Here is a 17,675-nt window from a genome sequence, read left to right on the forward strand (position 1 = left end):
CACCTGCCTGCGCCGCGCCTGCGCCGGCGCCTCCCGGTCTCAAGGTCAGCGCCGCCCCCCAGCCTCTACCCGAGCACCCGCGGAAGTGGCTTTAGAGGACGTCCTGCTTCGCCCCATCTCTGCGTGGCGCAGGGTCGCCGGCATGCTGGAGGAGGAGGAACTTCCTGTCCCGCGCGGGGAGAACTTCCGGTAGAGCCGGAAGCCCTGATCCCTGGCGGTTTCCCGAGCTTCCCCTCAACGCAGGCTGGGGAGCGGAGATCCGGGGCGGTTCTGGCGACTCCGGAGTGTCTAGTTCACGACCTGTCCTTGGCGCCATGGTGAGTCCTTCCGCGAGGACCGGTGGGACTCCTGTAGGGAGGAAAAGGCCGGGGCGGGGGCCGTGGGGAGGCGGTCCTCGGAGCGGAGCGGGGCCGGTGCGGTGCTCTGAATGGAGCCGGCTGCGGGGAGCCGTCGGGCCGGACCTCACCTGTCCTGAGGGCTGGGGTGCGGCGGGGCCCGGGCCCGCGGGGCGGGGGCTGGGGCTCCCCGAGGGGGTCCTTTCTCCGTCCGGCCCGCGGCGCCAGGTGAAGAGCGTTGACCTTACCCGACCCCGCACCTCGGTCCCGCCAGCCCCTCCTCCGCCGCAGGACCGTGGGCAGCCATTGATTACCTCTTGGAAACAGAGTCCGCCCCCCCCCCCCCTCCGAGACCAGAGCCAGCCACCCTCGTCATTGCAACGACCCCAGTCAGGGTATCTTCCAAACTTGGCTACTCCAGAGTCGGAAAAGGTGTCCGACTTGGGCTACGGAGCCCGGTTTGGTATGGGAGTAGGAACCACTGCGGTGTCAGTTCCTCGAAGTGCAGGGCAAATGAGTCTAGGAGAGAACTCGATACGCGGGGAACAGGTGGAAAGGAGTGATCATGGAGGACCGTAACCGGAGCCTGTTTCATTTTGAGGCCTTCCAATTAGGGAGTTGTTGAAGAAGGTTTCTGTTTTTCTGTATTGTTTTCAGGCTGAAGGTACTCCAGGACCCGAAGAAAGAGGATCTTAATCAAAATTGGGTTACTAAGGATTTAGTTCCCTGTAGCTTTCTTTGTGGGCCAGCAGGTCCACAAGCCATTTATGAAAGAAAGGATAGAAATTTCAAGGTTATGCTGGTACTCTCACCTAAGTGCCCTGGGGGAAGGGGGGGGGAGAGTGGATTCCATTCATTAAATCATTTTCTGGAATTTTTTTTTTTTAAACCTTACCTGCCTCCGAGATGGATGGGTTTTTAGTAAATTTCAGAGCCTTGTCAGGTACTTAACTACAGGAAAGATTTCAAACTCATAAGCAGGAGCTTGTGTTTTAGCCTTCAGTATTGGCAGCCTCCTCTTTGGTACGATTTAGAAACTTACCTGAGTGTAAAAAACAAAGACCTTCAACAGTTACTATGCCTCTCGATACTATATTTATATATGCATTTCAAATGTATGAATAGTACGGCTTATATTCTTTAACTTAATTGTGAAACTAGGCAAAGGGAACAATATAACTGGAAAGACCCAAAGCCTAATTTTCTAATTTTGTATAAGAAGGGAGACTATCAAAGAATACAATTGCTGAAATACATGATAAGAACATGATTATAAGAGCTGCCAAATTATCTTTCAAATTGGCTATACTATTTTTACTTTCACTTGCAGTAAACGAGAAGTTGTGTTGCTCAGCCTTGTCAGCATTTGGTATTATCTGTTCAGGATTTTGGCCATTCTGATACTTGTATATTGGTATCTTACAGTTTTGGGGGATTTTTTTTTTCTGCAGATTTTTAAAGAAGCAATTTTATTGATGTTAAATTTATATCTATTTTTTAAGGTCCTTGTAGTGTCCATTTAAACGTTGAAGTTCATTAATTATCAGGCCTCCAACTTTGTTTTTCTTTATTATTGGCTATTCTGGGTCTTTTCCTTCTTATAAAATTTGTCAGCTTTTTTTCTACCCACCACTATTTTTTTTTTTTTTTGCTTTTTTGGTTTCTTTTATTCTTTTGTTTTTTGGTTGTACTGGGGTTTGAACCTAAAGCCTTGCACTTGCTAGGCAGATGCTCTACCTCTTGCTTGGGTCTTGTTCCCAGTCCTTTTGTTATTTTTCAGATAGAGTCTCATAGTTTTGCCTAGGGCTGACTTCCTACTGTGATCCTCATACCTCCCCATATGGCTGGGATTACAAATGTGCACCACCAGCCCCTGGCTCAGAGTTTTACTTTGAATTTTGTGGGTTTTTAGTCATTATTGGTTTGTTTTGTTGGTTTTGTAGTTCTTTGGATCAAACCCAAGGCCTTGATATTTTAGGCAAGTAATCTACCACAGAACTACATCCCTAGGCCCTATCCCTTATAAACTTTGGAAAAAGTATTTTGGTATTGAAATTATTATTTCTCAGGATTTTGATTGCATAGAGAGATCAAATGGAGAAAGACTGACATCTTGACAATATTGGCCCTCCTTATCCATGAGCACAGAATAACTACATATATTTTGTTGTTTGGGTTTGGTCTTAAGAGTCTTGTAGTTTTCTTTCAACAGATCTTATACATATTTTCTTAGATTTATATCGAGTTATTTAACTTTTTAAAAAATGTTGATGTAACAGTGGTATTTTAGTAGCAGTTCTGTGATGCTACACACACACACACTATATATATATATATATATATATATATATATATATATCCCCAGAACCTAGAACATGGACAGGCACGTGTTCTACTAACCTACATCTCTAGCCAAAATCACTTTTTTTTTTTTGGTCAGTGGTAGGTCTGAACTCTGGGCCTGGCCACTGTCCCTCAGCTCTTCAGCTCAAAGCTAGCACTCTACCACTTGAGCCACAATGCCACTTCTGGCTTTTTCTGCTTATGTGGTGTTGAGGAATCGAATCAGGGCCTCATACATGCAAGGCAACCACTCTACCACTGAGCCACCTTCATAGCCTCCAAAATCACATTTTTAACTGCAAATTCTTCTTCATTGTTGGGAGATGGAAAAGTTAATAATTTTTGTATATTGACTTCTATTCTGAAATCTTGCTGTATTCACTTGTTGTTAGACTAATTATCTTTTGCATTGGAAGCATTAATCATGAAATTTAGAAAAACTTAAAACAATTTCAAATTTTGCTACTTTGATATTAAAGCTTAAAAATAAATACTAATGTCTGATTATAGTATATAATCTTTAATCAAGACATGTGAGTCTTTTTGTATGTGACTATTTCTAAAATTGATTGATGATAAAATAAGTACATGGCACAGAATGTAGCTTGAATTAGAACTGGGTGACTTCTAGTTTGACTTAGCATTTCTGTGATTCTGAATGTATTAATTTGTAGATGTTGTTGATGTACAGTTAGTTGAATGTACATTGAAGGGACAATGGAAAGGATATTCATTATTTGTAGAATCCAAGAAGGAATTCACAAAGGGTTATTAGTCCAGATTTTTAAGGGCCAAGTAGAATTACTACAGAGGAGTAAAATTGAATTTTACTTTTCTTCAATAAGTAATAGTTAAATATATTTTATTCTAAACTTAAAACTCATTTAAATCCTTTTGAAGTAATTAAATCTTGTGTAGATTTTTTTTTAATATTCATTTTACCGACATAGAAATGGAGGCACCACAAATTTAACCTGTCAAATTACACAGTTCCTGGTGATAAAATTTGACTTTCTAACCCAGTCACCTTGGCTCCTTTCTTTGGTTTCCAGTCTTGTTATCATTTATGTTTGATAAGTTTCCATTTGGAAGGGGATTGAATTTTGAGAGTTTAATTCAGTTTTCAAAACTCAATCATTTTCCTATAAAATATTATAATTAGAAATAGTTGCATTTTGTAGCTGTATAATTCAATTTCTAGAAAATCTTCTCAAGCCTAGTTAATATAGAGTGTCTTATATAATACTAGAGAAATTAATAATTACTGTCAGGCTATGCATAGTGACATTGCTTACTCAGATGCCAAACACATCTGCTACTGCTAAAAGAAATGAGAATACAGATTCTTTCATATCTTTGCTATCTTAGTTGCATCGAGTTAAGGCATTCCTTTACACTTGAGTAAGAGTTTCCCTTAGAGCTGGGGGTGAACTCTTAGTAATATTGATGAGTGAGAAACAAGAAGAAAAATTGGGGCTGAGGAGCTGTGATACACTAGAATTTCTTAATGAGCGTACGTATTTTGTGTGTCATTGTTCCAAGCCTGAATTATATCTATGTATTTCCTTTCCTGAGGGCTGTAAGAATAAGATTGCTTCTTTTCTTTCTACTTGGATTCCTACTCGTGCACCTGTAACTTAGCTTTTTCCTGAGTTATAAGTATGTACTCTCATAGAGCCTTCCCTCCCATGTGATCACCAGACACGTTCCCTTGAAAGATTTTATTATTAGCATAATTTTCAAAGGCTCCTTTCCTATGTTAACATCTTAATACTCACCAACTATTTATTTACTTACTTGTTTTCTTTCTCAGGTATCACAGGGAAAAGTAGAAGCCCAAGATCATAATAATAGAGTAAGTTCTTGGAAGTAGAGAGTTTGGATTATGAAGAGATGAGATTAATATAAATGGACACTGGAAAGAAAGAGGAAACTTTTTCCACCAGTGGAAATGGCCTATGAAGAAAGAACTTCAATAAACTGTTCAGCTCTATTTTTATACATACATGTTTGTAAACATGTTAATGTTGTAAATCCTTGACTCTGTAAGGGTATGGTGGTTTTTATTTATTTAACTTGGTTTTGTAGTCCTGGGAATTGAATCTAATATTTTGTCCATGTTAGACAAGTACTGTAGCAGTGAGTTACACTCCCAGCCCTAATTCACTTTTTAAATGAATTTTATACTTTATCTTTGTGATGAAGAGAAACATTTTAAACTATTATATTTAGTTACTTCCTTGTGTATGTAGTTGCCTATATTTATCCTTTACAGAGAGCTTAGCAATTTTATTATCTTTTATTTGGTTCCTTTGCTACTCTTTGTCCTAATATAATACCCAGAAAAAGAAGTTAAAGTTTTTTCTTCTCAAAAGAAAAAGTACTGGCAGATTTCTTTCCAACAGAATCAAAGCTTCATTTCTTGAAGGTTTAATGATTTTTATCATTCCAGAGGACTTTGGACACTTTTTTTTTATGATGGTTATAAATGACTGATTTCAAAGTATGTCAGATTCTTAGGTTCATGGGGACAAGGTCTCACTATGTAGCAGGGGCTACACCTGCCTAGGATTATAGGTGTACACTACCACACAGGTTCCTCCCACCCCGAACCCTTATCAATTCCAGGACTTCATATATGTTAGGCATGATCTCTTCCACTGAGCTATAGTCCCAGCCCCTCTTTCTATTGATAGCCCCAGTTTAAAAAAATAAAAAGTTTTGGTTATAAACAGAGTGAGTCATTTAAAAAGGGAGAATTGACACAGGTGTTCAGTCAGATTTTAATGCAAAACAAAGTAAAATTATAGGATTTGTAGTATTCATAAGTCTTTTCTAAAAGAAATCCACAAACCACTAAATAGGATGAGAATGCTGGGTTGAAGGCCAAGTCTGCTACCTTATACTAATTTGGAACTCTAATTTCTTCTCAGAGCAAATATTATATATATAAATGTTACATTTTCTTACAGGTGTGTTAGGTGATGTAATCTTTGTAAGGAACAGATTATTCATTGCCACTAGCAATAATTACATATCACAGGCTCTAATGGTGATATAGAAATGTTAAGTGCATGAGTGCCAATGATTTTGTATTTAGTTAAAATAATGTAGTCATAGACAAATCTGCTTGAGATTTTAGAGATCACTTATGATTTTGTTGATAAGGAATATGAGAATTAGAGATTTTCTAATTTTTTTGTAGCTAGTGACAGAATTTATATTCCCAGCATGTTTAATTATTTAATACATTAGAACATTTACAATGAGTGCGTTGCCTAAATGGTGACATCAAAGGTACATATTAAATTTTCTTGTTTTTTTTTTATATCTGACTTTAAATTTTGAGTTAAGCTTAATTTTATATTTTAACTTTGTTTAGTTAATATTTTTTAGTGTACTCAACAATATTTTTTTCCATGGTGGGGTTTGAACTCTGGGCCTGGGCACTGTCCCTTAGCTATTCAGCTCCAGGCTAGCACTCTACCACTTCAGCCACAGTGCCACTTAAGTTTTCTGGTGGCTAATTGGAGTCTCACATACTTTCCTGCTGGCTTTAAACTGTGATCCTCAGATCTCAGTCTCCTGAATAGCTTAGGATTAATGAATGAGCATCCGGCTCTCAACAAAATTTTAATTTTTAGTGTGTTGTAAGTATTTGTAACATCTGTTGCATTAAATTGAGATTATCTTATAAAAACAAACCTTGTTCTCAGATCTATAAAAAACAGATACTTTGTCTTTTGCTTTTAGACTATTTTTCTTTATGCTGAAATTCCTTGTACACTTCTGAATATAATTTAAAAAAACAGGGAAATTTATGATTTATGTTTTTATCTATTTATAAGGCAAATAGGTCAACATATTGGAAACCTGCCATGTCACTTTTCTAGAAAATTTAAAGATGAGATGAATATAATTTAATTGCAGGAGAGATCCTCAAACTAGGGATTATAGTTAGGAATGATGGTGGCTAGTTTGCAGTTATACTGGGCTTTTTTGTTTTTGTTGTTTTTTTAAGTGAAAACTGGAAAGTCAAGAAAGTGTTTAAGACCTAGCTGAAATTGACTTAAATTTATTTGTAAGTGTCAAATGACTTGATTTATTGTGTTCGGTTAATGGCTAATAGTTTCTCTGAATATAGACCTGCAAGGTTTTCTATAGTGTCAAGGAAAAGTAAAAGAATTTAGGCTACATTCTTCCATTGAATCTTTTAGTGGTGTACTGAAACATTTGTGCATGTCTTGGCTAGACATGAAGCAACTTGTTAACTAACATCTTTTAAAATGATTCACTTCCATCCACATTTTAATGACTATGGCATTGTTCTATATGAGATGCTGCATAATTTGTTTAACCCACTGTAACTGAGAAATTATCTTTTAAAACAACTATTAATTTCAACACCAATGTGTTAAAATGGTTTATGAATTGTATTTAGTTTGAATGTCCTCTATTCTTGTGAGAAAGTGTATTTATCTTTGCTCTGTTTAGTCTTCCACTTGCCTTATCACCTCTGAGAAAAGTGTCTTCTCTTCTTTTTACGTTTTAATCAAATTCTGATAAAAGACTATATATTGTCATCTTCACCAGAAAGTCTGAAGCAGCTCTTTTTGCGCAGCTCTTTTTTTGAGCTGCTCTTTTTTTTTCTTTTTTTGCTGTGCATTCTACTATGATTGTAGTTCTACTTATGACATTTTTGGTATGTTTAGGTATTTTATTGAAGATTGTTCATTTTTCACTTTAGTTTTTATTTTTTTTCTAAATTAGAAAATAGCAAAAATGTCATGCTTGTACATTTTCCTCTGAAAAATTAAAAGCATTTTGTTCTTTGAATCATTGGTGCTGACAAACTAATTCTCTTTTAAGTTAATGTGCATTAATTATACAGGGAGAATTTCATGATGAAATTTCTATATATTTATATACTGTATATTGATCAAACTCATAGCTCTACCATTTTCCTTTATCTTCTTCCTCCCTTCCTAAAATAATCCCAACTGGTTTCATTGCTGTTACATACAAATAAACTACTTTGACCACATTTATCCTCATTCATTCTCTCCATTAATCCTATTGCCTCCCACTGGTACTTACCTTCTCAGTAGAACTCATGACATACTAATACTCTAAACAATTGTGTTTGAAAATCCATCTGCCTGTTAATACAGTTCTATTTATCTATTTGTAGTATTATTTTGATCTATTAAGAAATTGCTATTTTATAGATCAAGATAATACAGTATCAGCATTTCATATGAATCAATACATCAGTAAAATGATAAGTCAGTATTGCATATCAGTAGGCTATTTATTCCTTTATCTGCTTTTGTGCCCAATCCGCATCCTTCTGTAACCTCAGTTGCATGTTAGCACAAGTCTCCTTTTTAGTTCTATTTCATTTTTTAACTTTCAGTCTAATTTTACTAAGTCTCTAAGGGCTAGTGTTATGTCATAAAACTGATAAAGTCAAGAATAGCCTATATTATCTACCCTAGGATAATAGTGATTGTCTTGGAGAGATTTCTTGCCTCTTTGTGATTTTTTTTTTAACCACTATTGGTAGTAATTATAAAAATTTTCTCCTTTGGATTTTAAACTGTCCTCAGTTTTGGTGAAGAAACTATTAAAGTAACCTTTTTTTTTGTAAACAAATCTCTCCAGCATCAATTCTCCAATTTCAAGATCTCTTTTCAGTTATACTGATTATGTTGGTAATCCTAATTTTTATTTTATGGCATTTTTCTCCTCACCTTGGTGTGGTTAGTCCTCAGAGATATCTCCCAAGCTTATCTTGTACTTTTCTATTCATGTAACCTTTTCAAAGTTAACTCCAGATCACTCATCTCTGATGCAGTACCTACCTGCTAAATCATGCAGACTTGTAGTTGCTTGCAATCATTTATTTAAGTATTAACTGCTCTTACCTTTCTTTGAGAGTTTATCTCTTGTACTTATTCTGAGTTTGCTCAAACAATTGCTATAGCTGGTCATTTTTGTGCTTTCTTGTAATTCTATCATTCAGGAGGCTGAGTCAGGAGATGAGTTTGAGGCCATCCAGGGCTACATAGTGAAATCTTGTCTCAATAAAACAAATATTCAAAAGCAGGCTATATAAAAAGACTCTTGATTTGCTTTTCATTAGCTTGACCAACTGCATGTAACTTGTGAAGACTTCATTTTTCAAATTTAGTACATCGTTGTACTTACTCTGATTATATTTAGTGGGACAGAACATCATAAAGTTATACTTTTACCATGTTTAGTTTAGTCTATTCTTGATCCTTTAAATGAGAACATTGGTATCTTCAATGCTGTGTGTGTGTGTGTGTGTGTGTGTGTGTGTGTGTGTACATATACAATATACAATGAATGTGTTGCTTTTACTACCTTTTTGGGGAAGAGTAGTAGTGTTGAGGACTGAACCAGGGCCTTGTGCCTGCTAGATTAATAACCGTTGTTTTCCCAAAATTTGTTTGACTTGGTTTCTTGGGCTTAAGATCCTGTAATTATTTCCAAAAACTTAAAAAGCCTGTGGTGTATAATTCATAGTAAAATGTAGCCATCAATATTCTCTTTCCTTCTCTTTGTGATAGTGGTATATATCTTTATCCTTGTCCAGCTAGTTCAGCTGTCATCTTTGTGAACCAGATTTCCCCAGACCTCCTTTTTTAAGATATAATCACTCTTTTAACTTGGATTGTTCCTGTAACATTGGGAATTAACCTCTGCCATACCACTTATCACATTCTATTTTAGGTCAAGGTGAGAAGTGGTTAGCACTAAGGGTTAGATAAAACCAACACTGAATAAAGAAATGAATTATATCCTTTCACCTTGAATTTAAATGTCAGTCAGTTCCAAGATCTGCTGTATACTAGTTTTTAGCCAAAACAATTATATGTACATATCACAAAAGAGTAATTTTTACATAGGATTTTTTTGTTGTTTGTTTTGTTTTCTTTTGTTTTTGGTGACAGTCGTCCTAGGGCTTGAACTCTGGGCTTGAACTGAGCTTTTGTAGTCAAGATTAACACTACCACTTGAGCCACAACTCCACTTGGCTTTTATGGTGGTAAATTGAAGGGAAGAGTCTCATGGTCTTTTTTGCTTAGGTTGGGTTTGAACTGGGATCTTTAGATCTTACCCTCCTGAGTAGCTGATTATTGGCAGGAGCCACTGGCATCTGGCATTTTTTACTCAGGTTTTATCTAAAAAGAATCTATGAGCTTGAAAGTAGTTTTAATAGTTATAAGTCTTTTAAAAAAACAAAAACAAAAACTGGGTGGCAGCGGCTCACGCCTGTAATCCTAGCTACCCAAATCCATGAGAATCTTATCTCCAGTTAACCACCAGAAAACTGGAAGTGGCTCTGAGGCTCAAGTGTTAGAGCTGCTAGCCTAGAGCTAAAGAGCTGAGGGACAGGGCCCAGACCCAAAGTTCAGGCCCCAGGACTGGAAAAAAAAAAAAAAAGTAGCCAAATTGAATATATTTATCCGTAAGTATTTGAGGCTGAGAGTATTTTTATACTCTTGAGATGCATTGTGGACCAAGTATATTTTTTTTTAACAATGTTTGAAATATTACTTGCTTTTTGTGGCATATCATCAGTCATCAAACAGCCTACTTTTAATTTGGCTTCCTGGGTATCATTAAGATAGAGTTGAATGGAATACTTAAGGAAGTTGAATGTCTAATATATTTGCTAGTTTATATTTTTACTACAAATTAGTTAAAATAAAAGTCTTTCAAACATTTGTCAGCTATTTAAGGCAGATCAGTCATTCTTGCTATACAAGTGAAAGCATGATTTTGATTTTTTTTTAATGTAATCTTTGTGTGTCTGCCAGTCCTGGGACTTGAACTCAGGGCTTGAGCCCTGTTCCTGAACTTTTTTGCCCAAAGCTGGTACTCTCCCTCTTGAGCCACAGCTCCATACCAGCTTTTTGGTGAATTGGAGATAAAAGTCTCTTGAACTTTCTTTCCCAGGCTGGCTTGAATCGGGATTCTCAGCTCTCAGCCTCTTGAGTAGTTAGGATTACAGGCATGAGCCACCAGCTCTAATTTCTGTGTTCTAGAAAACCAAAGATGCAAGAAAAGTACTCTGTAGGAAGCCTAGCTGAGGCTTGTCAACCTTCTTTCAGACCTTAGCTTGCCTATCCATGTCTAATATTCTGCCAGTCATCCAAATAAAAACATTTTGAAATAAACTTTGAGACATTGTCATCTTTGGTGTTCAGTCTCACTGAAGGTTGATTGATTTCCTTCTAAATTAGTCTATCTTTGGTCATTCTTAGTTTCAACTGCTTTTTATTCTTAATCTTTCTCATTATGCACTTCAGTATCAGATATCCTTACGTGTTACATACTTACGTATTTCATACTGCTCTCTCAACTGCCTGTTAAGATTTACTCAGTTTCTCTATCCTTTTTCTGTGCTCTTAAACTTTTTATTTTATTTAAACTGTAATTCTCCAGATTTAAGCCTCTTGAGTAGATAGATTACAGGTGTGAGCCACTGCTGCGCAGCATCATTACTTTTTTCTCTTTGCTGTCTTAGTGAACTAACTGCTCATTGATGGCAGTTGCTGGTGATCTAAGACCCCACCATTTAATTTGTTGCACAATAAATGTTTATATAAAGCACTGAGTAGACTTTAGTGCAAAAAAGCAGTGAGTAATTGTTATAACTGAATAGCTCTAAGATCTTTATTGTTTGCATCTTGTATTCTTCATTTGTAAATTGTTCAGAGGTGGTTTGTTTAAATGCTTAACGTGTAAATTCTAAATTTTATATGTAGCGAGTTGAAATTCGAGTAAAAAATTATTTGAGCATGTCTAAGAAATCTGTTTGAACATGTCTAGCAATCAATTATTAAAACATGTAAACAGTTGAGAAACAGAAAGTAGGAAATATATTGAGTAACATCTCTTCTTTTTCTCCTTCCTAACTTATTCAGGGAGATGAAAATTGAAACCATTTGGGGTGGTGTGAGTCCCAAGTTTATATGTAAATATGTTTTCTAATGGTAAACAATGTGTGCTTTGTTTCAATCTGATTGTCAGCAGGAGAGCTAGTTTAATGAAACATAACAAAATTCTAACTCCAGGGAGGTTGATACAGTATTCAGAGTTTGAATTTAAAAATTGTAGCATGTTTATATTTAAGTTTTGAAGTTTTATTTTTAGTGTCTACAAGAAAGAAGAATATTGCTATTTGGTGTATTTTATTTCTCAGAGAGTTGTTTAATTTTCATTGTCAAGAATTTTTTTTAGCCTACTTGGAAACTATTACTGACAAAAATTGAAATGATCATTCTTCCAGACATTAAAGGCAAATAACTTTGTTGCTTTCATGGCCTCAGGTTAATAGATGTGGAAAGGTTGAAACCTAAGTTATCCCAGTGTTTTGCCCTTCTTGGGTGCTTATGAGCTATTTCATAAATGACTTTCCCCAGTTCCAGTTATCAAGAGAGTCAGAACCTAAGGGCAATGAATCCAGACAGAAACCATCTTTTTGGTCAAGTTATTGTTTTGAAGCGTTGATAAAACCATTAAGGCTACTTGAATCAGTGACCCATATGGTTTTGTCTTTGAGACTTCAATCTTGATGGACTTTGTAGCTTTACTGCATCTCTGCTCAGCTTAACAGTTGTTTTGTTTTGTTTTTGTCAAATTTATGTTTACATTTAAAGTAAATATGCTTAAGCATTCTTCTTTAATTACAAAATAATAGTCAAGACAGTTGATTTTTAAACATTTCAGAGAGTCATTTATGTAAAAAAACCCTATATATGAATTTGGGCATGAAGATGGGTCATTAAAATGGATTTTTTTTTCATGTTAAAACATCATGTCTTCACTTAAGATACCTTAATTCTTTTATGTATGTTGTAATCTTGATAGGTGCACTGTAATTGTTAATTATATACTGAGGATCTAAAAGTTACTCTAAATCAAATACTAATAATGTATAATTTTCTTAAAAGATTACTATTTTGAGCCTGGACCAAGTGGCTCATGCCTGTAACCCTAGCTATTCAGGAGGGCAAGATCTGAGCATCATGGTTCAAAGCAAGCCTGGGCAGGAAATTCAGTGAGACTGTTATCTCCAATAAACTACTCAAAGAAGTCAGAAGTGGTATTGTGGCTCAGGTGGTAGAGTGTCACCTTGAGCAAAATAAGCTACAGAACAACACCCAGGCCCAGAGTTCAAGTCCCAGAACTGGCAAAAAAAGAAAAAAAAAGTCTAAGGTTTCTTCCCTTCATTTGTATGAAAAGCAATAACTCGTAAGGTATATTTTCCATATAATCTTAAATTATCTATGTTAAATATTATCTGAGGGTAAAATTGACCTTTTTAATAGCACATATGTAGTCACCTAATAGCAATAAATTCTAGAGAAGATTCAATGATTTCTCACAAAAAGTTGAAAGATTTTTATCAGCATATGGTGTTGCATTCCTATATGCATGCACATCTACTTAGGGGGTGGAGATAGGAGGAGGATTGGTTAGTTCAGGGTCATATAAGACAAAAGGAAGAATGAGAAATAGAAAATATGATGGAGAATGAATATGATTTGAGTACATTATATATAATTATGAAAGTAATCGAATGAAACAGTTCGGGGAGGGGATGTTAAGAATCAGTAATATACATGGTGAATTTGATCAAACTACATTATAAGTGTGTATATAAGTGTGTATATGAAATACATTTGAGCACTTTATGTCTACAAAAATTTTTAGAAACTTAACAAAAGGGGTGGATATGTGGTTCTAGTAGCAGAGCCCTTGCCCTAAATTCAGCCCCCATTACTACAAAGGAAAAAAGCAAAGAAGAATAAAATTTCCATTATACAATAGTATATAGTATAGAACATAGGGAACATAGGTGAGGTTTTAGAGGTCTTATCAGCTTTAATTAAAAGAGTAAAATAACATAGTAAAATTGTTAAAGTTATACTTTTGCATGAATTCATTTAAGTAATTAATTAGAACACCAAGAATGTACCAACCTTCCCATGTTGTCTTTCTCAAGGTGAATCTCTCATTCTTTCCCTCCATACATAATCAGTCTCTTAAGTTCTTAAACAATACCCTTAATACCCTTGGAATGTGTTTCTCTTCTGGTTCCCAGAAGTACTTCATTATTTTGGAGTTTGAATTATTATATATTCCTAGTTTTAGTCCACTTCTCTAATTTTTGCCTTAACATGATTTACATCATTTAAGAGTGGCAATATTTCTCATGTCTGTGGCAATATCTGTGTTTTATTATTTGAAGGAAACAAATGTTGGCAAAAAAAAAAATCTTACTCCAGTTTATCACATTTCATCATATCTATTTTCTAGAATAATCTTTCTGAAATCCCATTTAATAGTTATGACATTTATTAGATGTGATCAAGATAGGTTTCTGCTTTTAAGGAACAGAAATATCTATACAAATAACATTTTACAAAATGTTTGAGAGATTGTACTACATGACCTTGAAAATTCTGTGATACTATCACTTCCTTGTAGGCCAGGTTGAGGTTACTTACTGTGTCCACAAAACTGACTAAATAGAGATCTTTTACTTTTTGACACCTATAATCTCAAATATACTATCTTTCTGACATATGTGTTAATATATTTCTTGGCCTTGTTCTACTTGAACAAGTTCTTTGAAGTGTCGTGCACTGTATGGAGATTGCAGGATTTCTATTATGAATTACAGAAAAATAATGATAGGAAATGGAAAAGAAAAGAACATTTGATGTTAGGAGAATGTAAAAGTTTAACCTAGTTAACTTTAACCTAGTTGGTAGAGATTAAGGCATTAAAATATCCCCAAATAGAAGTAGCTAAGGTAGGTTTGTTATACTTTTTTTTTAGAAGTCCCATTTAAGAACCTTTTTAATTAATTTTTGAGGAATTATCTTTTTAAAAATTAGATTTAGATCATTGACTGCTTACTGAGTTATAAGAACTCTACATACTATTAAATTGTCCCTTTGTGACATGAGTTACAAATACTTCACTCCAGTTTGAAAGGATCCTTCAGGACCCTCCCAGAGGACCACAGAGGCAGCACAGGAGAAACGTAAGGTTTATTAGAGGGGCTATATCTTCCCGGAGTAGGAGCACATGGCATCTGCCTCCATCCAAGTCGAGGGTCTGTCTCTGGGGAAGTGAGGTAAAAGGTAAGCCATATATGAGCAGGTGGGTCTGGGCAGAGAGAGGAAGTGGCCAGCTATAGGACTGGAAGCTCCAGGGCAGGGAGTAGCTCAGATCTAGGTGGGGCTGAGGAGCAAAGGTGGGGATATTGCTAACACCTTTGGTCTTCTGACATTTTTATATTACTTCTTCATGCCAAAAATTTGAGTTTCTGAGACTAATAGCACTTTTTTCTCCATTCTCGATAAGAAAAATTCTGTCTCCTAGTACTTGTGATAATAATCATGATGACAAAACCAAACAATGATATCATGTATTAACTGCTTAACTATGTATGAGGCATAATTCCCAACCAGTCTGAAGACATAGATTGAATTATTATCTCTGTTTTATGGAAGAGGAAATAAAGGTGCAAGGGTGTTTAAGTAATATCTCCAGAATTACACATCTAGTGGGTGGTATAGGATTTGATGACAGAAAATTAGTAGGATTGTTGTATGTTGTTGAGGAACTTACTCACTGGAAATAGATGGTAGCAGTATAAGTTCAGTTTTCAAATCTGCAATTTCAGTTTTCAGGTTCTGCCATCAACATATCATATTCATACTTCTCTTTTTTGAATGTTAGAAATATCTCAAGATGTTGAGGTGTCACATAGGAATAAGGACACCAACTGGAATGGAACTCAGCAAGGCAAAGTTCACTTCTAGAAGGGTGCACCGTCAGCCCGAAACCTGGCAAGCAAGCACACAGAGCAGGCAGGCTGCTCCCTTTTTATCCCTACCAGGCAGGCCCTGCCCCTCTGCTTGCATTGGCTTATCTCAGGTTCATAATCTGCCAAAGGTTGTGGCTTAATTCATCCAAAATAACTAAAATTGAAGGAGCTTCTAACACCATGTCTTAATGAAAGTGCTTAGGGAAAGGATGTATATATCTAAAAAGTATTTAACAAGAGTCAGGCCACCTGGTCAAAGCAGGAACTTTTCAGAAAAACATTCTCTCAAGATTAACAAAAAGGAAACAAACAACTTTGATAGAAAGATGTTTTTCTCATGTGAGTCAGGTTCTTTTTGTTTTGTGTTGATACTGTGGCTTGAACTCAGGGCCTGGGTGCTGTCTCTGAACTTTTGCTTGAAGTTAGCACCCTACTATATTAATTTGGAGGTAAGAGTTTTAAGGACTTTCCTTCCTGGGATGACTTCAAACTGTTCCCCAGCTTCTTGAGTAGCCAGGATTGCAGGTATGAGACACTGATATACACTTGGAGTCAGGTTCTGATTATTAATCTTCTAGCCTCAGACTCCTGAGTACTGGAATTATTGAATTAACGACTAAAGCTAGCTTTGCATACTACTTCAAAAGCTTATTAGCAAGATGGTGTTTTAAGTATATGGAGTAAACTAGAGAAGTTTGGACAATCAATACTTTTCACTTTGTTTTGATATCCTTAATTTATAGAAAACATTTATTGGGAGAAGATTTCAGAAGTGTATCTAATTCATTTTACTTTTGTTCACATGGATGTAACACTTCATTAACTTGTAGCAAAGGTTTGTGAGACTACATAATAAATTTTAAGTTTAAACTGAGTATGTCATCTTGAATACCTAAATGCCATGATAATGATGTATTTTAATAGTAAACTCATTTTTCTTAAACATGTAATTTTCAAACTGTATGGCAAGTTTTTCAGCAGTAAACCCAAGTCAAAATTCATTTACTGTTAAATTTATTTGTTTGTTTGTTTTACACAGGGTGTGATAGGTATACAGCTGGTTGTTACCATGGTGATGGCCAGTGTCATGCAGAAGATTATACCTCACTATTCTCTTGCTCGATGGCTACTCTGTAATGGCAGGTAAGGCAAGGACAGGTTGATTGTGATTGGCATTTTCAGTCTTTAAGCCTGATTAACTTTCTAGAGATGCTAATTCCTGTTTTTGAAGGTATAACATGGGAAGGTTTCTCCCATTCTACCTCTCTTGACTTTTTTTTTTTTTCTTCTCTTGAGTGTCTGGCCACTGTGACTACCACATATCTTTTCTAGTTAAGTTTAAATGAATTGTTGATCGGGGGGTGGGAAGTTGGCTCAGTGGTAGAGTGCTTGCCTTGCATGCTTGCATGAGGCCCTGGGTTCGATTTCTCAGCACCACATAAGCAGAACAAAGCTGGAAGTGGCTCTGTGGCTCAAGCGGTAGGATGCTAGCCTTGAGCTGAAGAGCTGAGGAACAGGGCCCAGCCCAGAGTTCAGCCCCCAGGATCGACAAAAACAAACAAACAAACAAGCAGAAAAACAATTGTTGATCAGGAAGGTGAGAATTTATCATGAAAGTGCTGACATGTTTCCACCATTTATTGGGAGAAGTTTCTACAACATGATTGTCAATGACTCATTTCAGGATTTGTAAGTTAGAGATTCTTTGGTTTATTACAAGAAGTTTACTGTTCAATTCAACAAGGAAAAGAATGAAGTTATGTGGGATTTTATCTATTGTACTATAAACTCAATAGTATCTTCAGCTCTTTCTGAAAAAGAACTACGTTGCTCCGGTGATAAATGAACAATAAATGAAAACTCGAAAATAGCAAGTTAGATATGTCATATAGATAGAAGCAAAAAAAAAAAGTCTCTACACAATATATATGCTAAAATTCTCTAATTCTGGAAGGTAAGTAATAAATTTGCTACTATGTCTAATTATTTATCTTTAATAAATAACCAAATTCTGGTATTATTTAGTATATTTTCTTCAAACATTTTGAAATGAGAAAACAATGACTAGCTCTCTTATGAGTACTTTCGTAAATTGCAAGACAAGTTAAACCCCAAAA

At 35.8% G+C, this 17,675-nt stretch overlaps 1 protein-coding gene across 4 annotated transcripts in view; it reads left to right on the forward strand.

Annotated features, from left to right (window-relative positions):
- The first annotated feature begins 200 nt into the window (after nt 1-200).
- Tmem161b (transmembrane protein 161B) overlaps nt 201-17,675 on the forward strand; it is a 57,525-nt gene continuing 40,050 nt past the window's right edge. The window contains exons 1-4 of one of the 4 annotated variants that reach the window (XM_013015912.1): nt 201-317; nt 4,492-4,533; nt 11,639-11,669; nt 16,598-16,701. In XM_013015912.1, coding sequence (XP_012871366.1) covers nt 11,643-11,669; nt 16,598-16,701 — 131 coding nt within the window. In that variant the 5' untranslated portion in view covers nt 201-317; nt 4,492-4,533; nt 11,639-11,642. Of the gene's footprint in view, nt 318-4,491; nt 4,534-11,638; nt 11,689-16,597; nt 16,702-17,675 lie in introns of those variants that run through there. The other 3 variants (XM_013015910.1, XM_013015914.1, XM_013015913.1) reach the window with 3 other exon arrangements.

Source organism: Dipodomys ordii, unplaced genomic scaffold, assembly GCF_000151885.1.
Source record: "Dipodomys ordii isolate 6190 unplaced genomic scaffold, Dord_2.0 Scaffold28, whole genome shotgun sequence".
NCBI lineage: Eukaryota > Metazoa > Chordata > Mammalia > Rodentia > Heteromyidae > Dipodomys > Dipodomys ordii.